General features: G+C 39.2%; 1 protein-coding gene across 1 annotated transcript in view; it reads left to right on the forward strand.

Moving 5' to 3' along the window:
• The window catches only part of cdh11 (cadherin 11, type 2, OB-cadherin (osteoblast)), an 82,588-nt gene that overhangs the window by 46,024 nt on the left and 12,935 nt on the right, over window positions 1-23,629 (forward strand). The window contains exons 3-8 of the mRNA XM_023393502.2: window positions 10,547-10,963; window positions 11,765-11,904; window positions 12,618-12,912; window positions 15,510-15,629; window positions 16,990-17,157; window positions 21,790-21,977. Of these exons, the coding sequence (XP_023249270.1) occupies window positions 10,813-10,963; window positions 11,765-11,904; window positions 12,618-12,912; window positions 15,510-15,629; window positions 16,990-17,157; window positions 21,790-21,977 (1,062 nt within the window). The 5' untranslated portion in view covers window positions 10,547-10,812. The remainder of the gene's footprint in view (window positions 1-10,546; window positions 10,964-11,764; window positions 11,905-12,617; window positions 12,913-15,509; window positions 15,630-16,989; window positions 17,158-21,789; window positions 21,978-23,629) is intronic.

Genomic DNA, 23,629 nt, shown 5'->3' on the forward strand with positions numbered 1-23,629 from the left:
AAGAATGGAGAAAAAAAGAAAAACAAATCTGTGATTTTCTGCAGCACCATGTGATTATCCATATTCATTTTCCTTTCCTAAGTATATTCCAAGTCTTGTGCAGTAATTACAGCGTCATTCTAGCACTGTAATGCAAAGCTATAATTGCTATGGTGGATCCTACTGGACTGTGACAGAAAAAAGAGAAAGAGGAAAAAAGAGGAGTAAAAAGAGCGAAAGCAGGAGAAAGAAAAAAGCACAATATGAACAACAAAAAGGGAGAAAGGACAGAGCAAGAGAGAAAGGAATTTAATTTAAGTGCCGGTTAATTAAAGATGCCCTTCAACACCACATTCATAAGGTTTCTGTTTAAGTCAATAACAAGTCAATCCGAACATAGTTGATGGTGCAAGACCTTGCCTCTTTTTTAATTTTCACACTTTTAATTCTATTGCCGTCTATTTTGGAAATTACTCATCATAATTAACTGCGAACATCCCTAATGTAGAGTTCATCTTTCTAATTGTCAGGAGTGAGAGGCCTAAGAGCTACAAAGTTAAACCCCACGAATAGGGCATTCCCATGCAAACCAATAGCCAATAAACAGCAGTCAGCAGGCTAATTGGAGCTGCATTGTATTGCCTCAAGCTTAACTGCATCTCCCATTGTTTTACTGTCTATTTCTGCTGCTCATTTGGAAGAACACAGAGAGCGGATTGGTTTGGTCATCAACTTGTTTTCAGCCCAGAGGATTTCCTTACGAATTTTAAAGGCCAAATTAGTAACAGCGCTGTGACGCACCCTGCTGAAACAGTCACCCCATTACTGCCATTCTTTATGTTTTCATTATGATTCAATGTACTTCTTCCACTAATTCATTAACTCAGTTTTTCATGCAAGGAGGATTTTAGCCGCAGTGTACATTTTTGTGAACGCTACAGTGGTGAGGAGCTTTACTTTATGTTAAATTGGGTTCCTAAAGTTACCTAAAACATTAATGTCAATATTTAAGTTCTGTGGAATTGTGTTTGACTGGATAAATTCAAAATTATGAAGGTACACGAGTAACCACGCAAACACAATGACCACACTCCATGTCGGAAATGGTTATGTCTTGCATCCGAGCTGAGCTTTGATGAATGCATGATATGCAATTATGAGGCAGCTGTCTGCAAATAGGTGAACCATGGTCACAGTGATATAAAACAGCAAAGAATATTGGTCTTGCAGTCAATTAAAAGGCACAAAATATGTTTGCCAAATGATTTAAAAAAAAAAAAAAAACATCTCTGTCTCATTAGCACAAAAAAATAGTTCTGATTGCACATAATTTACTGCATATTATTTCCATATAAATGAGTGTGATTTTCAGTAATTGAGGATGCTAATTGAAATGAGCAAAACAAAAATGTTCTCAAAATACACATATAAATGGAGTTTAAAGTATTTTATTTTGTAAAAAATAAACAGAATAATTTAGCTCTGCATGTGAACAATGGCAGAGTTAATTAGGTGCTGGTTAGCTGAATGCAACAAATGGAGGTTTGTGTGTGCAGTCAGCACATTGGCTGTCTTCTCCATAAACAGTTTTGTTTATTAAGCATTCTTCAAATTAACATAACCTCTCTCTTTGTTGTGATAATAGCAATGTCAGAAATGACATGTTAATAATTTCTTTCTCTAAATTGTGTTACTGTAATAATTACACTGGTGAAAGTAACTGTACTGCTAATTACTTTTCCATTTCACATATGGATCTGTAACAACATGAAAATACACTGATGGACATTTAAAAAAACTTGTTATTTATAAAGGAGGTACAGAGAAAAGTAGACAACCACTATAGCACTGTGCAGAAGTCTGAACTTAAAAAATATTTTCCTCAGTAACTGACTCAAACATGTCACTTGGTTTTACCTTTATACACATCTGGCTGCAATGTGACTGACAGCCATAAAACAAGGAGAGGAGAGGAGAGTACACTTTGGGAGCCACATCTCCTACAGATGACAAACAGATTAAGGATTATCTCTTCCTGTAGCTGGACTGCTCCTGCATGCTACATGTATTCAGCTTTTTTCCGGAAATCAATAACCTGTTTCCTGCATGTTTTGCCTTCTCTCCAAGGCCCACAAAAACACAGTATTTACCAACTATGCTTACTCCTTCCAAGCTAAGTGAATCCATATTCACTCATGATTCTAACCCATCCATACAAGGGCATCAGTTTCCTTGTGGGAGATGCTTTTGTGTCTCCCAAGAGGAAACAGCTCTGCTTCACAGAGGAAACCGATCCTTTTCAGACGATTCTCTCCATCAAAAACCTATCAAAGCTCCATGACACAAAGCGCATTACCTTTGGAGAGGTGGATAACAGGTGACTAATGTTCGTCCCTATCAAATCTACTGATGATGTATGCCTAGACGTTTTCACTGCATGCACCTCTAACTGTGGTATTGTCAGAGCCAGTGATTATGGTCTGCCCAGTTGTGCCATGTACCTTTCACTGGGCTTTATACTGTGTGCCGCTGATTCAAAAAAAAAAAAAAACACCAGATCAGATCTAAATTGGTGCACTTGCATATCTCTTTCTCGCTCTTCCCCATTATTTTTGTCACAGTCAACTATGTGAAAGAGCAAAAATGATGAGAAAGCATAATAAACAGCATAATTATAAACTGCACAATCATTTTATTATGTAATGATTACATTTCCTAATACATATTAGATTTCCATGTTTTGGACGTTAAACTGTTGTTGGACATTTAGAACTTCATTCCCCTTCATGTAAAACGATACTAATGATGTTAAAGTGAGGTTTATTAGACATAATAGTACATGATAATAGTACATGAAGAAAGTGTGTGTGTGTGTGTGTGTAAACAGCAGACGTGGGGTCTTGTGGGTGGTAATTAGTACTTGAATTTCACTAATGGCTTAACAGGAATCAGCAACCTCTACAAATTCACACACACATGCTAACAAATTCACACATAACAGACACACACATACAAGCGCACACACACACAAACACAGAAGACTAACTTTGCAGTAACTGTGGGTCTGTGGGTGTTGCTAGCCTCTCATTAATACCTATTTTCGCAAATGCTGAGATGGCGTTGCAGCTCTTTCTTTGTAATCGCTTCACCACACTCACACACACTGAAACACACACACAGGGGCCTATTAGTTCCTCTAATTGAAAGGCAATTAAGCCTCAGGTTTCGTGGTGTGAGCTAAACGCTTGGTGTCTGTTTTCAGCACCACTCTGTTTTTAAGCTTTTAACAGACCACAAAGAGCCAGCCATCGAAACGAGACACTCAAAGTGAACATTAATACACTGACTCTCCTGCCTGTCTGTGCATCTTTGGGTCTTTCAGCTTTCTGTGTCCCTCTATGACTTCTCAGTCTGTCACTCTTTAGTCTTCCATTTTCACATATTTCCATTATGGTAAAATTTTGTATTGTAAACAAACACAATTTATGGTTAAATCTTTGCAACATCTCAAGTTTGTGTCACTTGACAGTTGCTGGACCATTGTCTTCATTTGTGTTGGGTTCTTTTCTTTCATTCTCCTTCCTTCCTCTTGCTCTCTGGTTCATTTCATCAATCATTCATCATCAAATCTCTCTTTGCAGAACATGTCACTTGAAGAAACCAGACATTTAAAAAGAAGTGGAAAAAGTACAGTCCACAGCTTTGCATATACAGCAGAATAGCTTGGGGATTTGTTTTGGAGAGTAGGAGTGGATTTATACAGTAACAGAAAATCTCATTTTAAACCTCACATGACCCCTTTTCTCATCCAAGCATAAACAGAGAAAGAAAAATATCACATCTGGTTCAAATAGTGTTTAGGGTTATAGAGGGGTCCGGTGGTTGGAGGCACTCTCGTGTGAGTGAATGGTTACAGGTTGGGTCCTGCCAATAGTCAATCATTGTGTGTTTGTGGTGTCCTTAGTGCATCTCCTCAGGCAAGATCTTAAATGCATACTTGTCAATTTACTGTAAATAACTGTAGTTAAGTACACTTTTAGAACAGAACAGAAATACACAAAGCAGGGTAATGTGTTAGTCATACCTATCACAGAAAAATGCAAATCTAATACTTGGAAAAGCTAAAATTGAGTTTAAGAGTGTATTGCCTTCACTGTGCTTTGAAAATACACAGATTTGTTTTTTGTATCAGCTTCGTTATTTCATTACCTCAAATATATTCAAGTTCAAACCAAGGCAGCAAACTACAGTTCTCCGTTGTACCACCATCTTGGTTCATGTCACAACAGACTCGCCACCATGCCAAATGACACCAATGTGGCAGGAACAAACGATGATACAGTGGCTGTGAGAACACAGAAGGGACAAATGTCGCCTTCAAGCTGCACTCTGGGAACAAACAACACATTCTACATTAATTTCTTGTTCATGTTGGCCGGTTAGCTAATTCAGACATAACCCTTTAGTTTCATAGCTTGGGGACAGTTGATGTTCACTGTGGTCAGTTCAGAAAAGGCGAACAGAAAACTTTTCAAAAAACAAGTCATGGCAGTCATGATGTGTTAAAACTCTGATCATACATGATAATTATGAAAAATTCTCTTTCCTAGTGTTTATGATAGTCAACATCCTTTATCTTAAAATGGATACCACCTCTGAGCCGTCCATACAAGCTGAAGGGATAAAAATCTCCTCATACAACACCTGAAACTGAAACCAAACGATAAACTCCTAAGCACTAGAGGGTTTGTCCTGTAGATGAATGTGTGGATGAATTGGGCTTTACAAGATCAGATCAATTCCATGTTTGAAAGGCTTTGTCCAATGTGAAAAGAAGAGAGACAACACAAAAAAAATTCACAATTCCCATCTCCCATCCTTTGTCTGTTAATTCTCATATGTATGGATTATGCCATTTGTACACATCGTGCACACATCATTGTTTGCCTACACATTCCTGACACAGGAAGGAGGGGGTGAAAAGACACACACAGTCAGCTTCATAAACAATCACACACAGTGTTCCGAGGCAGACGGGGATATATATCACATTTGTACATGAATGAATCACCTTTATTACCACTGACCCCTAGAGAGAGAAAGTTTGAGCGTAGGGGGGAAAAAAAGTAGGGTCAAGTCTGTTATATTTTTTCCATCTGTATAGTTTCCAACCATTTTCCAATGATATTTTAATGGCTGCTGTTGGAGGTTTGGCTCACCAAGAAGAGAAAGAGAAATCACTGACAGAGACACCGGCAGAGGGAGTGCTGAGAAAGATGAAAGGGAGGAATAGGCAGAGACAGAGTGGGAGAGATAGAAAGAGAGAGACCTACAGAGCAAAACTGCCTCCCACATGTATATGAGAGACACAGAGAATGAGTGAAATGAATCACAATGATTGAAATGATAATCCCAGCTATTATTTCGGAAATATTGTTTAACCATGTTTATTGAACTGTAGGTTTAAGTCCCACTTTGACCTGGGATTGTATTTTTCAAAGCTGTGTGTTATTGTGTCAAAACTACTGTCTAACGACATCTATTGCATGTCCGTCCATCCTGAAAGAAAGATCCCTCCTCAGGTGCTCCTTTTTCCACCTTTGTCTCTTTTTCCAAGGGAGTTTTTCCTTATTCGATTCGGGTTTCTAAGAACATGGTGTTGTATGCTGTGCAGATTTTGACGCCACTACAGGCAAATTGGTGATTTGTAATATTGGGCTATAGAAACAAAATTGAACTTGACTAAATTTGATTTGAAATTTCAAAACAAAATCTCAACTGAAACTGAAATATATCACATTGCTTAGTGATATGCGAGTTCAAAACTACCACAGCAATGACGACTTAACACTAAAGATATTAAACTAGTATCTGCACTGCTTAAAGTTAATGTATTATCAACACTGTGTACCAATCTGTACCACACAAACTAGCACCACTGAGAAATTTCTACTGGGTTAAGGGGCCACACCTGTCCTGATCAATATAGGTCAAAATAGATAAAAAATAGTTTTAATGCATTTAACATAATGTTTACATTGTTTTTACAAAAATCAAAATCCAAAATAAGTCTAGTATCACCCCTTTTTGAGTGCAGTTTGCAGCAGGTGATTCAATTCAGCAGCAAGCTTTTAGACTTCCTGTGACTGAGGACAGAGATTTCAACTTAACTGCAGAAATCAAAACGACAAGCTTTGATCATGTTAGCTAAAATAGAAATAATGGGAGAGGCATGATGAAAAAAAATACTTCTGGAGAATTTTCCTTCAATCAGTTGGTGAAATACTCGTATGTGCTTTACTTCGGTTCTAGAGATAATCATGGTGATTGCAGCTGGGCAGCCATTACAGCTACTCTGACTGAAGAGGCACAGCATGACACACAGCCAGAGAGGGAGGGGAAGAAAGAGCATGACAAAATGCAAAAATGCATTTTCTATACAACATCGATTTACTTACTCAAACAATGTTTCACTGTGGACCCTGATTCTCTGTGTAACATGATTAGAGTGACTGTTTGCTAATCGTTGTGTTCCATATTGTAATGGGCACACACAGTAAAGGAATGCAGCGATGAAGGAGACCACATGACTGTAACTATCAGTTAATGATCTCTCAACAACAAAATCTGAACAGATTTCTTAACGTTTAGTTTGTCCTATTTGTCAGTTTACCCAATACAGGAATGTTTTCATCAATGTCTGTTTGTTTGTTGGTTTGTAGGATTGTAGGATTATTTAAAAAGTACTGAACTGACTTGCACCAAACTTGTTGGAGAGATGGGACATTGGCCAGTGAAGAACCCATTACATTTTGGTGCTGATCTTGTCAAAAGGGCCAGATCAAGGAATGTTCTCGTCACTTTTCTTAACTTTGTTACATAAGGCATTTTCCGACATTTTAGTCAATTTTTCAGGAAATAATGACGTATGTTGATATGAAAACTACAAATATTTATGTTGTTTAGATCTATGACTGTGCAATTTGGTGCAATCTGGATCTGACAAACATGTGTAGGGTGGTCTGGCGTTGGAAAGGGTATGGGCTCTACTGAATGTCATTCTGGTTCATAATGAAATACGCAAGGTGTGATTGGTCAGTTAGTGATTATATGTAAGCCAGCGGGGCTTGTCGCGCTGCATTTTAACCCCACTGCTCCGACCTCTGTGACACACACACACATGCACAGTGTGTTAATGTTAGCTAATGAATCACAGTAGTCTAGTCCATCACTTGAGTCATGGATTCACAGCAATGCTACGAGCCCTGGGGAATGGCAAGCAAGCAAGCACGCACACACACACACACACACACACACACACACACACACACACGTATGCTGTTCACTAGTCTAATGTGACTTTTGAGTCATGTATTCAGACAGAGGAAGTGGTCTGGCCAAAAGGCATGTTCGCCCTAGGGAGTCATTATCGCTGTCTGTTTCTGTGTTGCATTTTTCTCTCTCTTTCTTTTTCTCTCTCTCTCTCTCACTGTGCAGTTCTCTCAAACAAAGGAATATTAGACATGAACTATGTGTAGGGTTATCCAAGATTCCCAATTCATACATGCTGATGATGTTTTTAAAATATACATTGAAATTCATCAAATGTGTCCTTTGAGTATATAAAAAGACAGGAAAATGAAATTGTTTCTTTTGTTAGTGGAAACAATTTTGTACCTATTGCTTTGTTTGAATTTGACAGCAGGGTCATTTCATTGGCATCAAGCAGGTCTCATGTAATCACATTCACAGTCACGATGAGTATTGGTGGTCACTCTGTACACCGCTATCAATCAATTTCATTATTATTGTTTTTTATGTGTTGGACTTGACACATATCTGACAGTTTTTGAGACAAATGGCTCATGACCAGCAGCAGGGTACCAGGATATTCGTGAAAGCAATTTATTTTGGACTTGTTTTATTTTTACTTGTTAAATAAACCTGACACTTAATTTGACATATAAATGACAGTTTGAGAGCCTGTTAATGGATTCTGCATATCAGATTTCAGATCCATGCACAGCAAGTTCACACCAGGGTTTCTAATTGTTTTGGTGTTGTTCTTAAGAATTCTTTGATGTTTTTGCACATTCTGTTCAAATTCACAAATTTCACCTGCAAGTGACAACTTCCAAGAATAGATATTCCTGAGTTTTTTGTTTTTATTGTCTTGTTATAAATTGTTAGCTATTTCTAAATTTCACAACTCAAATTTGGCACAGAAAAGAAAAAACATAATTAGACAAGAACAGCTCTCATTTTCTGTTTTCTGTTTTCAGCCTATAAAGTTTTGTGTAAAATGGAGAAATTAAGCAGGATTCTGCTGACACAGTTATGTCTTTCACTCCTCCTTTCTCTTATCTGTTTCAGTCATCACTACTACTACTTTGTCTCCGACTCTTCAATCTTTCATTTATTCCGCAAGATAATTTCAGTTTAGACCCTGATACGTCACAAGGAGCAGCCATCTTGCTGTAGCAGTGGCGAGCATGAAACAGCTTTGAAGCTTATACAAATACATGACAGACAGGCACAGGCACACATCCATATACAGATTTACATAGAGATACGCACATCCATCAGAGGACTCAAGCATAATTAGCCAGATGATGAGGCGCTATGGGATTAACTGTCAACGCTTCCTGGTTGGCTGGTCATGTGGTCAACAGGAGCCAATGAGCCCAGAGGGACTTTTCTCATCTACTGAGCTATTGAATGTTAAACACACATATGCGTACACTCTCTCTCTCTCTCTCTCACACACACACACACACACACACACACACACACACACACACACACACTAATTTACACAACGTTTATTCATATGGTCCAGGCAAAGAAACATCAGTGGAGCATAGTCCTTGAGAGTCCTTGTCATACTATAAGAGATTCTCCACCCAGCTACAGCTACGAAAAGAAATACGAAAATTAATTTGTTGTTATAGTAAAGAGATTTGTGCACATAATCACTCACTCTAAGTGTTTGCTTCTTTCATGTGTATAATGATTTTGGAATACTAATGGCTTTGGTGCAATTATTTTGAAGTCTAATCAGACTACATTGGCATTGTTAGGATGTCTTCAGTGAGCAACACTAGAGGTCTATGTGGACTATATCATTGAGGATCTGTAGTTCTGTCCTAAATCTCCTGTCAACCATGTCAGGAGTGGAGGAGGTTCATTAGAGATTCAGTTGTGAACAAATGATGCATCAATATCTAACCAATGGGCTACCAAGAAAGATATTTGACATATATTGTAGCATGGGTCATTTCATTGACTTCATTGTCTTACATGAAGTGCAATTAGGTGCATTTGTTTCCCAATTTGCATCAGTGTAACACAGTTAGCTTTTTTGTCTTTCATCTGACCTTGAATTCCAAGTTTTACCTTGACATGAGCAACTAATGGATGTCATCCTGGTGGCCATTATAGCACATGGTTGTTACTGTCCTGTGTCTGAATTTAGCCAAATACTTTATTGCTTGTCACTTCTGTTTTCTCTTTACATATTTTTAGTTTCTTTTCTTCATCTGAACATCTGAACTTAACCATGCCATAGCCATGAGTGCAGCAGATCAGAAAAAACAAACAGACAAACAACCTGGGACTTGCTGGTACTAAAAGCTGACAGCAGGAGCCAAGCACGCCCGTTCTGTTCTGTTGAAACAGTCAGATTGTTTTGAAAAGCAACAGAGCAGAGCTTATGACCTCCCATATGGCCGCTAGAGGCCCAATCATCTTTATTCCTCTATCCACTAAATCTCGGCATCATTTGATTCGTTCCTTCATTGCGCTCATCAAATTCATTTTACTCGATGCTCATATGCCAAGACTTTTCATTAAAATTGCACTTAAGGCATTTCACTGACATTGATCTAGAGTTCCATGCAGTGAGCAAGCAGTTTCTTGCTTCACAGTTCAGGACTGTTGATGAACACATTTGATTTTGTACAGATCAAATTTAATCTTTTTTTCCTGCTGATTCATTCACTACAGAGGCAAAGATACCTGGATCATTGCCTGTACACTGATTAGTGTGCTGTAACAGATCAAACTGAAGCCCATGTAAAGGGAAACTCATTAATCTAAATCTGCCTTAAATGACTTTCATATATTCTCCAACTTGCTTTACATTGCTTTCATTACATTCGAAAAGCATGCAGATAGTGCAATACAGTGACCCAGCGTTGTACATGAGCTGAACCGCCCACACTGAATCATTCTGTGTCTAATTGAATTAAAGCTAATGAGTTTACAGACAGCATTGTCTGGATAATTAGTACAATGTCCTAATCAAGACAACAACCATTTAAGAAGTCAGATCTCCAACTGCAGTCAATTAACATTACCCTCTATAAAAGACATCAATGAATGATTACTAAACTGTTTGTGTTTTTCGTTGGCAGTGTTAAATGTATCACTTTTACAGAAATGTATTTATTTTAAAACAGAAGTTTTATTAAATTTAATGTAAATTTGCTCAGTTGGATTGTTTTAAAGCAGTTATAACATTGTTATAATGGTTACTGACCAAGCTTCTTTCTGCTCTCTCTCTTAGGCTTTGTGATCGGAGGAGAGAGGGAGTGAACAAACACTGAGTGGGAAAAAGAAGAAAAAGAAGAAAGAGAAGAAGAACAGTAGTGACGTGAAAGTTGGTGATGAGTATCCGCAGCAACAGGCTCCATCTAAGCTAATGAACTAGAAAATTCATCAACAACATTTTGTTAGCAAAACCAGGATATCACCTCAGTGGGAGCGGAGCTCCACTGAGAGGAACCAGAAAGTAGGGGGCGGAGTGAAGTGCACAGTAGCTCAGTGGAAAAGATGGCGATGCTGATGATGAAGCGGCAGGGCTTTGGGCTGCTGAGGACCTTCCTGGTGTTGCTGGGAGTTTCTGCACTCTGTAGCGTCGCATTAGGAACCCAGAAAGGAAATGCTTCCTTGGATCAAAGGAGCCACAGACACAGACATCCAGGTGTGACAAAAGCGACAATGTTTCCTAATCATTTGGCTTTAACATGTTCTGTAATAGGATTTTTTTCGAACTTCAGTTTCACCTGACAAAACACAGATGGTCACACACAACACTTCTTGTTCGTGGTGTTTGTACATTAAAACTGACAATGACCCCTTCTCTCAAATTTACCCTTCGTGACCATGTGTCACTTTGTACTGTCCTGACAGCCCAATTTTTTACAATTTACTGTACATATTAACTTGAACAAACCTAAATGTCTTGTCAACAATATGATTTCAATTTTTTAGTTTTTTTTCTCTTTACTTAGCATTTCTTTTTTTTCCCGCCAAGGCATCCTCAGATGTTCAAAAATGGCTGTTGCTCAGCTACAACCACAGCCTGCTCCTGTTAGCCACTGAGCAGCTGCACTGCAACAAACGGAGGTTAAGTGCCTCCCCACCTAAAGAACTACTTGTTGAAGCATGTGTCATTCCCACCAGCCACCCACATTTTCTCAGCTGGGATTTGAACCTGTGATCCATAATTCAAAAGTGGGCCTCTCTGTTCGGGAGGTTACTGCCTCCCACCCACTTTTGAGTTCAGTCTATTGAAAATATTCTCAGAAAATGAACTACAGCTGGAGTGATAATTCATTCATTCAACTTAGAGTGTCTTAAATAAACCTTTTATTTTGCCTTTAACAATTAAAAAATTTCAATAAATGGCCAAAATAATTGTGTTGTAGAATTCTTTGGTTAAACAGAAAAATGTAGTATTGGTTTAAATAAATGTATTGATGTTTGTTTTTGGTGCTTGCAGGTCACTTGTCCTTGCATAGACACAAACAGAGGGCGGGGAAGGAAGGGCAGGTACTCCACAGGTCCAAACGAGGATGGGTCTGGAATCAGTTCTTCGTCATTGAGGAGTACACTGGACCTGATCCAGTTCTGGTGGGCAGGGTGAGTATAATATAGTGTGAGATAATAAAGCATTCTTCCATCAACTCTTCTTCTCTTCCGTTGAGTCAAACAGAATTAATACCCAAATAACAGTCTAAAATTTGACTTGCTCCCCAATTAATAGCCATACTGCCCTCCAGTGACAGTCAGGCGGGGGCATGGAGGGTGACGGCAAATGGCTCCACCAGGATTTAAATGTACTTTTGTCATATATCAAGGAGAAAGAGAGAGGTCATGTTCACATTCAGGGGTGAAGATGATTGGTGGTTCTCCTCCACAACAACAACATCACTCAAACCCAGCAGAGGCTTTCATAAACAACAAATGATGTTTACAATACATCATATTTCATTGTCTAGGGGTTGTAAAGGAGGACCAACAATTTAATTGAATGTTGAACATTCCTCATTTTTTTTATGACAACGTTTTAAATCTCTTACTTATTAGTGTTTGCCCATCTGACATAGCACAGCTACTAGCCTCTATCTTAGTATTTCAGCTCCTTTAGTTTGTAGAATTGAGAAATAGAAGCCTCATGTTACTTTTGCCAACCAGGCTACCTGTCTCACTGTGCAACCACCAATCTGTCTCTCTTACTCTTTAGTTCCACAACATCTGAAATCCAGATGTTGGCAGCACCAAACATGTCCTACATTTGCACGTCTTTGTTTTCAGTTTAGTTTGTCTCACTCTCCTCGTTTCTTGTTCTTCAGCTCCACTCAGACGTAGACTCAGGCAATGGCAACATCAAGTATATCCTTTCAGGCGAAGGTGCAGGAACGATCTTTGTTATTGATGACAAGACGGGCAACATCCACGCCACAAAAACCCTGGACCGTGAGGAGCAGGCCCAGTACACTTTAACAGCCCAGGCAGTGGCCAGAGACACAAATAAGCCTCTGGAGCCTCCATCAGAGTTCATTGTGAAAGTACAGGACATCAACGATAATCCTCCTGAGTTTCTACATGGGCCGTACTATGCCAGGGTGCCTGAGATGTCTAATGTTGGTGAGTAGTAAAAGACAGGTTATGGCAACAGAAGGGGAGGCCAAGTTTGGTGCTGGGGAAAAGGACAGTGTAGAAGAAGACTAGAACATCATCTTGGAAGGTAAATGCATGTTAGCTGAGCATGTTAACTTACAAAAAGTGTCAATCCAAAATGTAGATTGTGTGCTTATGTTACAATAAGTGAGTTTAGTTTAAATTGAGGATTCAGCAGTAATTAAGAAAACACGAAATCTTGAATGCAAGCTGGAAATGCCTTATATTTTCAGTACAGAAAATATCATCTCTGTATATTGAGTGACGTCTGTTAATGAAGTCACTGATGGAGTTGGGGTTGTTTGTCTGCTAAACAGCCGTTCTCTTACATTATTGATTATCACTGAAATCTGAACATAGGAAGTGTGACAGAAGTGGCTATCAGATAGTAACATTAGCTGATACATTCAGCTCCTAAAAAGATCCTTTAATTTTTTTTTCTTTCTTTTATTATATGCACATAAAAGAGAAAATGTTCTCAACCAAAGCAGAGGCAAGGAAATATTTAGCAGTAGGTTGGCATGGGCAAGACCTCCTACCATCTCCTTGGAGTCTCCTTACTTAGAGCTTCTGATCTTGATAGATTTTCTTTCCAAATATTATGTGGTCTTGGAGAGTATTCAACCCCTGAAGGCTGACCTGAAATGAACCACATTGGCAGTGGTGCTGCCAGAAACTCTGACAGCCAGAGAAATCCCTTCTTTGAATGGACTGGACTTCCAAAGAAAGAACTTCTGAAAGGACTTCTGAATGAGTTCTGTTCAGGTTTTTTCACACAGCCGTTTCTTGAGTTGAAACCTGAATACAGAAGTCTGACAGGAGGGGCCACCGGTTGCCATCAGCCTCAACGACAGAAGTGGAACAGAAAGAAAAGATGTAATTTGACTAACTAGGTCCATGTTCCCTCATGGATGTCAGAATTAGCACAGATAGAGAAAGCAGTCTTTTTCAAATTAACATTCTTGGTAATTTATCCTTTACACTTAAGGTAGCTGCCACATTGAGACTAAGGCTGAATGAAATTTGATTACAGTTATATACACAATGGATTTCATACAGACTAGGATAGTGGTGCTCACATGGCTGCAATGGAAAATTGTTGTCCAATCCTCACATGTGGAACAGAAAAGAATATAAGTTGAACCAAGAGGAATACACCTTATCATTGATGTGACACACTTAAAAGGGTCCAGTCAATACTATCCAGTTGCAAAGACAGAACTAGCAGTTTTAGTACCTGAAATCATATACTGTAGGTTTAGAGAGGAAACTGAAGAACTCATTTACTAAATCTTTAAAAGTTAACATGGTGTTGATATCTCACAGTCACGACCTGAAATGCATTTAGATTTGAGCAGCAAATAGCGTACTATGATGTTCTGTTTTCATTAATTATTTGTTGGTATAGAATGAAATGTTTTACATAAAAAAAACCTTCCATAAATAAAACAATACTAAATATTAATTAATTCCTGCAGTGTCTATAGGAGGCAACGATATGACAAAGTGGACAGTGAGGAAGAGCAGAAAGAGAGAGGTTATTGTAGAGAAGGAGAGAGAAATTAGTTAGAGAGTGACGACGGGTTAGGATATGGGAAGGGAGAGACATTTGGGCAGAGTAATCAAACCGGGCTAATCGAAGCAGTGTTGGATATTTGACTGGCTCAAATCCATAGCTCACATTTCTAATTGGTTTGGAGATTACCAGCTTTTCATGCTATCACACACACACACAAACACACACATGCACACATGCTTGGCATATGACAGTTGACAACCTCAACTCTGAGACACTTTAGCTTAAAGAGAGAGATGGACAGAGAGTGGCAGCTATGTGTATGCATCTGCAGGTCTAAACTGCTGCTGATGTTACTTTTCTTTCAAAGAGTTGGTGCAGGTCGACAGTTGTAGAAGTACTTCTGTGAATTTTTGTTAATTTTTGAGTTAGTTAGTTAGTTCTGTCACATCTGAAAAGGGAAGTTTTAAATATTAAGCAAAGTTAATAAAAATGTATTTCACACTTTTCACAAATTTAATCTATTTGGCCTATTTGCTCAGTTTAACCGTGTCAAGTTCAGTTAAGTAAGATTTACTGGAAGTAGATTACTGTTGTCGGGTGAAACCACCACATCTTCAAAATGGCCATTTTTGGGGACTAAGATGAAATGCCTTGATTTTGAGCTTGACAACCATGCATGTTTTAGATTATCCAATGGGTTTTGAAAGGGTTTCACGACTCCAAGGGCTATAGAAGTGTCAACCCAAGGAGGGAAAATAATGTATTTAAAACATGAAAATCGCCACAATTGAAGAGTGGATGTTTCCACCCAACAATGATGAAATGTAGAGAAATAATAGTGGAGACCAGCCTCACAGCAGCATTTCATCTTCAGTGTGAGAGAAGGGAGAGTGTTTTTCATTCCCTTTTCCCATACAGCCGGTGCAGGCAGGTGAATCGACACACACTCTATGACAAGCTTATTTGTCAAACCATTCTTGAACCGAATCACTGAGGTGGAGTCATCTCCTGACTTGTCTGTCATGTCTGTTTGTCTGTCCCGTAGGTACGTCAGTGATGCAGGTGACAGCTACAGATGCTGATGACCCCACCTACGGCAACAGCGCCAGACTGGTGTACAGCATACTGCAAGGACAACCATATTTCTCTGTGGAGCCTCAGACAGGTGAGGCTGAAAACAGATTCCAGCCCTGGGTCTACAACCATCTACACCACAACCAAATACAAGCTTATAGCCCTTGATGTACTACCATGCTCAAGTGTATGCTCAGCCGGATAGGTAGCCAGTTAGCCAGTTCACCAGATAGGTATGTTTTACAGGGCTTTCAAAATAAGTACTGCAAATTTCAGTTTGTTTTAACAACTACTATTCATCGCTACAAAATGTTAAATCTTAAATGTCATCAGTAATATGATTTAGGCATGACTGTGTATCCAAGCATTATAAACCTCAAGCCTGAACTGCCATGTGAAACAGGCATCCTGCGGAAACTGCTTGTTGCTAAGACCAAACTGAAAATCTTTCTGGATTATTTTTTATCTTCTACTGCTCTTAATATAAAAAGTACTCTCTGCTGCAGGGATCATGTAACAGCAAGTCCTTTCCTGTGAAATTGGTGAGGAAAAGAAGGCACTGCTGTAAAAAGAGGTCCCCAGAGGACACTCAACCTGGTCTCTGCAGAGCTCAGGCCTAATATTTGGGTTTGCATTAAAAGAAGAAATTGGATACCAGGAGAGAGGTTAGGGCAGACACAGAGCTATGTTGGGTCAGACAGAGTGAAGAAGAAGAAAAAGAAAGGTTGGGGAAGAGAAGGAGAGAGAAATTGGTTGAGTTCATGGAAAGAGAGAGGTTAGGGCATGGAGAGGGAGAATGATTTGGGCAGAGTAAATCTGGCTAATCAAACCAGTGTTGGGTATTTGACTGGCTCAAATCCATAGCTCATATTTCTAATTGGTTTGGAGATTACCAGCTTTTTGTGCTGTCACACACACACAAACACACACACACACACACACACACACACACACACACACACACACGGCATAATATGACAGCAGAAAGCCTCAACTCCCTGACACTGCAGCTAGACATCTGGAGAAAGAGAGAGATGGAAAGAGAGTGGCGGGTGATGAATTAAACAGAAAGAAAAGATTACTGGGGCTTGAAATGGAGAAAAATAAGACTTCACACATGTTTAACTAAAGTTCTCATTCATACAAATGATGAGTGATGATGTGTTTTCTTCCCAAATGAAATATCTTGAAATAAATGACACCTACTCTTAGGGAAGCAAATCACATTGTAAGTTCTTGCTTATCAGCTGATTCTGTTTTTCCAAGAGAGAGCTTTTCAAATATGACTTTATCAGTTTCAATGCACATAAAAATTACATTTTGAAATGACATCATTTCAATAGAGAATGACACAAAAACACAGGAACATGGTGTATATTTACATATACTACTGCAACAGGAAACAAAATGTAATGTGAGCATTAATTTGATGTTAAAATCTGTACATTTAGGTATAATTCGTACTGCCTTGCCAAACATGGACCGTGAGGCACGCCAGGAGTATGATGTCGTCATCCAGGCCAAAGACATGGGTGGTCACATGGGTGGGCTGTCAGGCACCACTGAGGTTAAAATCACCCTCACAGACGTGAATGACAACCCTCCAAAGTTCCCACAGAGTGAGTACAAACACCTATTGTGTCTATCGATCCATTTATAATATCTGCCGCATGACTGTCATTTTCTTCTAGTGTGACATTTTCGTTAAAGGTGTGAAGGTATCAGACTTTTTATCAAATGGCACATCAGTATCATCCTTAACAACAATGTTATCCAGTAAGCAAATGTGAGTTCCCTGACTGACATGTCAGACTTAAAGAAACAACCAACAGGATGGAAGATATTCCCTTTTTATGACTCATTTCACTTTGCTCAATCCCAGAGGTTGTTGTTTGTTTATGTTAATAATTCTTCTCTAATATTTAAAAATGCAGTAAATGGTTTGAAAATGCTACATATGCTATAGTACATATGGCCTGAAACCTAATGTTCAACCAAAGATTCAAGCCTTCTGGTTTACCTGTACAGTGATTTGGACCACTGTATTTTTTTCGCTCAACCTCAAGTCTACCTCTGACACTCATTTTCCTTTCACTCAATCTGTCACTCTGTCTTTTCCGCTTAAGTTTCTTTTTACCCCTCTTTTCTTTTCTCCCTCTTTTTGTTCTTCCTCGTACTCCCCTCTCTCCCCTCCTGTAGCTCTGAGGAGAGAGACTCCTGGCAGAGATTCAGCAGAGTAGCTGCAAGAATGGATGGAGAGAAGAAGAGACATGGACTCAGGATTTAGCCTGTGGGGAAGCTGAATAGGCGAGAAAAGAGAGGGACATGAGCAGAACACTGAGGGAGAGAATATAAAAGACAGGGAAACACCATCTAAAACATCTCTCCAGTTCCCAACAAGCTGACTGTGTGTCAGTGTCTTGCAATGTAAAGCTAAAATATGATTATGTAGGCTATGTCAAACAAACATTTTGAGGGAGTTTAGAAAAAGCTCGAATAAAAAAAAATTTCTCCAGCAGTTTCAAAACTGAAAAACCCATATTTCTTTATACTGCCATGAGTTCTTACAAAATGATCCAACACATTAGAAACACTCCTTAATATAATGCAGTCCAGTTTAACACAACTGCATAGTTGAACTAGTACGTCTCTGACAATTTTGATTAAAAATAAATATTATTATCTTTGTAAATGTCTGAACTGTTCTGGACTGTATTAGATCTTAAAGATGTACCTAATAAAGTAAAACCAAGTGAACTGAGTATAAAGCTGTTAAGGTCTTGATGGATAACGACAAGGGGTCAGAGGAATTTGATGGAAATATTTCAAACAGAGGACATAGTATTTCCATTTAAGACTGTGCTTTATTCAGTAAATGAAAATATCCAGTAATGATAAAATGTTTACCTGACTCCAGTTGTTCAGCCAAATTTTATAGCCTCTGACCTTTTGAACCAGCACCCTCGCAGTAACAAACTAGGTGCTTTGTCAACCACGGCCATGATCAGGATCAGGCAAAAGTTTTAAAAGAAGGATGAAATCACAAACATTCCACATTCATTCAAATCTTATTTTCTTCCTTGTTTCGGTTTATATAATATCAATGGGACACTGAAAATCTGATCAGAATGACAGAAATCAGCTTTTACAACCAAACATTATCAGACGGAAGTGTTAACAAAGTACATCCTGCATTATTTCTAAATATTGTCTGTACATCACTGGCAGTTTAAATCTGTGATACAACATATAAAAAGCAATATGTTGTGGTAGTGGGTACCCTTGTTGAAATAAAAGTAGTAGCAGTAGAAGCAGTACAAACGCCTGCAAGAAAAGTCTCCCAGATGGTGTGAATGAGGACAGTGATTACTTATTTAGTGGATGGGTAGAGTGAGAGAGAGGAGGGAGAGGAAGAATGGGAAATGAGATAAGCAAGTCAAGAAATAAAAACAGAGGCAAAGCAAGAGGCAGAGAAAATAAAAAAACAGATTCAAAGGAGAGAAAATACAATTAAAGAGACAAAAACAGACAGAAAAAGATACAGTGGGGTCCAAAAGTCTGAGACCACTTTCCTAAATGGAACCCCACTGTTTATGGCACATGACTCCCTCTCATGTGTTCCAGCAGCTTTTCAGTTTCCATTCAAGCTGTTGTATTTGGTCTGTACTCCCAGGCTTGATCTCTCTGTCTTCATCTGTTTCTCACAGACTTTCTGTCCCTGTAATTCTCTCCTTTTCACCTCATTATCAAGCATCTTTCGTTTTTGCCACCCCAACAATCCATTACACACAAAAAAAAAAGGCAAACAACAACTGACTGTTCTTTAACTCTCTCTAACTTCAGTCTTTATTAGACTCACATGACAGAGATGGTTTCATTAAATACTGTTAATGTATGTCAGTTGCAGTTCTTCACTGTTTAAACATGAACAATGTAAAACAAGAGGATCATAAAAGTAATTAAAGCTGTTAAAGATAATACTTTGGTGGTTATCTGTCAGCTTTTATTTGCATAAAACATTTACCTCCAGTGTCTTTTAGGATTGCCATTAGAGAACTGTCTATTCTGATCACCAACAAGCAAACCAGGAAATCTCAATAAAAAAAATCCTTTTTTCCTTGAAAAGATGATTACCATTTGAAAATTGGTAGATCTTCATATCTCATTTTACAGTGGAAATGATTAGCTGTAATTAACCATTTATGCATGCTATTTTTAGGTTAGAGGATTTTCTCATATTGAATGATGAGAAAACCAACACCAAAATGATCATGTGTAGAAGAGACACTCAATTCAACTTTCTCGTGTGTGCATACTCACAACGCTGACTGCATGTGGGTGAACAGATCCACCTACGCATTCAAAGCACGTAGCAACTCTGTAGCTAAATGCTCCCAAAACTGAATCATGTTTAAATCACCAATGTGGTGTTATACTTTTAACTTTCAGCAGAAATATGTTCTTCAAGCATGTTTCGTTTTGTCAAAGTAAAGAGATGTCCTTGAAGAATCAGCTTAGTGCCGCTAACCACAAAGCACACATCACAGAGACATATTAGCTCTATGAATAAACAATTCCCCAGTTAACTTTAAATCATCATTACATTCACCACATTCAATATTGAAACCTTCTTTAGCATTGTCTATATTACAACACATAACAGTCACAAGTATGTGTTGTAATATATTAAACAGTGATGTGAGGCATTATGGTTCTAATTTCTGTAATCACTGTGGTCATTGTGTGTTCACATCCAAACGTTTATAGTTTTATGAGCTTCTCTTTACAAGAACAGACATCTGACTGAGTGCAATCATTGGAAGAAAGCAGCTGATGACTTTCTCATATTCACAGACAAACTAAAATACAAGTATGGGTAATTTATGACTGCAAGTCATCATCAGTAAAGACCACTGAAACTCACATTTGCTTTCACTGTGGTCCTTGAATGTAAATGTACATTTCCTGTATGTGCTGTGCTTCATTTTAGCCTGCAGCCAGGTATGCCAGGCTGCCTGTGTGTTCTGTCATACAATGTTTAACTCAGCTGCCAGGAGCCATTTAAGTTAAGCTACTTAGGAAAAGCAAGAATAGAACGACAGGAGAAGAGAGGGAGGAAAAGTGCAAAGGGAGGGCAGGGATGAAGTGAGCTTTTAGCCAGGATCGGCAGGCAGGAGAGAGAGAGTGAGAAAGAGGAGCTGGAGAGGAGAGACAGGCATGAGAGAAATAAGGCGGAGATGGGGAGGAGAGGTGAGGATGAATGAAGAGATTTGCAAGGATGGAGTGGAAAGGGGAGAAGCAAATAAGAGATGAAGAGGGAGGGAAAGATGTTAGCCAACATTATGGAAAGGAGTTTAAAAAGCACAGACAGAGATGAAGAGTAAAGACGGAGAGGAGGGATTTGGTGAGGATCGATGGAGATGTGGTGGAAAAAGGGTAGACGCTTGGAGGGTGGAAGGGGGGATTTGGGCAGAATGGATCAAGCCCTGTGAATCGTTCTCCTCTTCCTCTCATATTTGCTCAGAAACCACATGACCAAATGAATTTCACGATTCACAGGATTGCTACACCTGGACGAGCAGGATAAACATGCTAATGGTGAACAACCAATAAAATGATGAGTCCACTCTGCTGAGTGCCTGAATCATCATGGGGTAGGAGGAGGTCAGGACGGAGGAAGGAGGGATTGAGGAAGGCCGGACGAGGATAGGGAGTTGCAGAAAAGATGAAGGAAGAGGAAGGACAGAAGAAATGACAGATTTGGGAAAAGAGTAGAAATAGGAAAATAGACAGAGGAGGATTTTATGATAAAACGAGCAGTGATAGAGGACTGATGAAAGAAAGTAGGGAGAAAAGGTTTGGTGAAGAGTGAGATAATGGCTGGAAAAAGTATATCAGAGATGAGAGAGGGAGAAGGATAAAAGAAGAGAGAGAGTAGACATATGGTCCTACCGTTCTCTTTCTGCAAGCCAGGTGTCTACTCCCTCAGACACACACACCTGACGCTATAGGGGATATTAATGTCCTTTGGGCCATATGAGACAGATGGAATAGTTCATGTTAATCCCTCTCTGCCCTCCAAAACTGACCCTACCACAGATAGTAAACACAGTGGCAGCCAGCCAGGAATTGTCTAAAGACTCTCCGAAGAGTGCTGAATAGCAAGGCAAGCTGTGACCATAAGTTGATACTAACATCACCAACCAGTCAACCAAAGCACACTACATTTTCTGCCTTTATTTTTCTCCCAGGTGTGTATCCTATGTCTGTATCAGAGGATAAAGTGCCAGGAGAGGAGGTGGGCCGTCTTAAGGCAAAAGACCCTGACCTCGGAGACAATGGACTGGTGAACTACCGCTTAATAGATGGAGATGGAATAGGCATGTTTGAACTGTCCACTGACTCTGAGACCAGAGAGGCTGTCATTAAACTGAAGAAGGTAAGGAACAAAAGAAAGAGACGTGAAACCTTTTTTTTTGTGGTCTATTTGTTGGTAGAACAACAGCATTGACATATCATCACCGTATAAGTTGATATGACAAACTTGTTCACAAACAGTTGCCTATTTACACACTTAACAGTTACATTATCAATCATTTAGAGTCATGTTTCTGGCCACCTGATGAGTGTAACATCAATACTCACCCTCCTTTTAGCTCCTGAAAGAAATATCTGGCTCTTTAGCAGCTAAACACTCCACTATGTTACCCAGTTAGTCACGAACTTTTGTCTACCCAGCTGTTCCGTGAGCAGGTAGTGCACAGAGGGATTTTAGAGCTTTTTTGCTAAAAATGATTGCCTGCTGCAGCCAAAAACAGCCCCATCAGAGTAGTGAGAATGAACCAGAGCAGCAAAGTTATGGGCTAAACAGCTTAACAATGAGCTGTAACTCACTATAAAGCTCTGAAAGCCAAGGGTAGCTTCAGATTCAGGTAATAATTCTTTGCAGGTTCATTATTACGACTGACCCCTTTCACATTGTCACATTTTTTTTCACATTTCGTGTATAACTATTCACGATGATTCTTTCTCCCTTTCCGTAATGGAAAGGGAGAAAATAAAAGTAGAGACGTTGGTTGGTGTTGTTCCTCTGGTCATAAATATTCAGTATAGAGAACATTCAATTAATTGTGTCAGTTTCTGGTAAAGCACGTTGGTCAAAAGTACTGTTAACTGATATGGCTGTTTCAACAGCTAGCTCTTATGGAAACTATGTGTGCGTCATCGCCCACTTTTTCAACTTGCCAGCACAGAAATATAGTTGAGACGGCACTTTTTCTAGGGACAAAGCAGTTTAGTGTGAGCCCCAGCCAGCCAAGATTTAAGTCTGTGTCCATATTTGTGTGAAAGAAAGAAAGAAAGAAAGAAAGAAAGAAAGAAAGAAAGAAAGAAAGAAAGAAAGCGAGGAGTGAGTGGAGTGAGGAAAGTGGGTAGAAGCAGTGGAAAGGTTTTCTGTGTTCCCTTCCCTGACCACCCTCACAGTTTCCTATTGTGTTTGATATGAACACTGACTTTCATGTGTGAGTGAGAGTGCATTAACTTTCATGCTTCCATAGGCCAGAGAGCTCATCTTCTGCCCTATGACTGTAACCCACACGTGTGCGCACACACACACACACACACACACACACGGTAACTAAAGCTTTCAGTGATCCAGCTCAGCACACACAATTACTTTTTCTCCCTCTTTCTCTCCCTCTCTCTGCGTCTCTCTAATGCACGCACACACACAGTCTCTTATTCTAACAAATACACAGTTAGCCCCTCCATCTCAAACACATAAAATGCTCTGTCACACACACACACACACACACACACACACACACACACACACACACACACACACACTGTTGTATGTGTGGCTGCAGGTCAGGATTATGAGCTGAATCTTCCAGTGAGCTGTGGTAGCCTGCTTTTCCCTCCTAGGGTGTCCGACCTATGAGCCTCTCAGTTAAAAAATAATAGCATTCATAGCCAACCTATCAATGTGTGAGGGAAAATAAGAATGGAATGTACTAAAATCTTTCTCAGAAAATTCTCTTATTTATTGTCTTTTGGATGGTTATCCTAGATATTAAAAGATGACATTTT

This window comes from Seriola lalandi, unplaced genomic scaffold, assembly GCF_002814215.2.
Source record: "Seriola lalandi dorsalis isolate HSWRI2012SDOR001 ecotype SW California unplaced genomic scaffold, Sedor1 jcf7180002054937, whole genome shotgun sequence".
Lineage (NCBI taxonomy): Eukaryota > Metazoa > Chordata > Actinopteri > Carangiformes > Carangidae > Seriola > Seriola lalandi.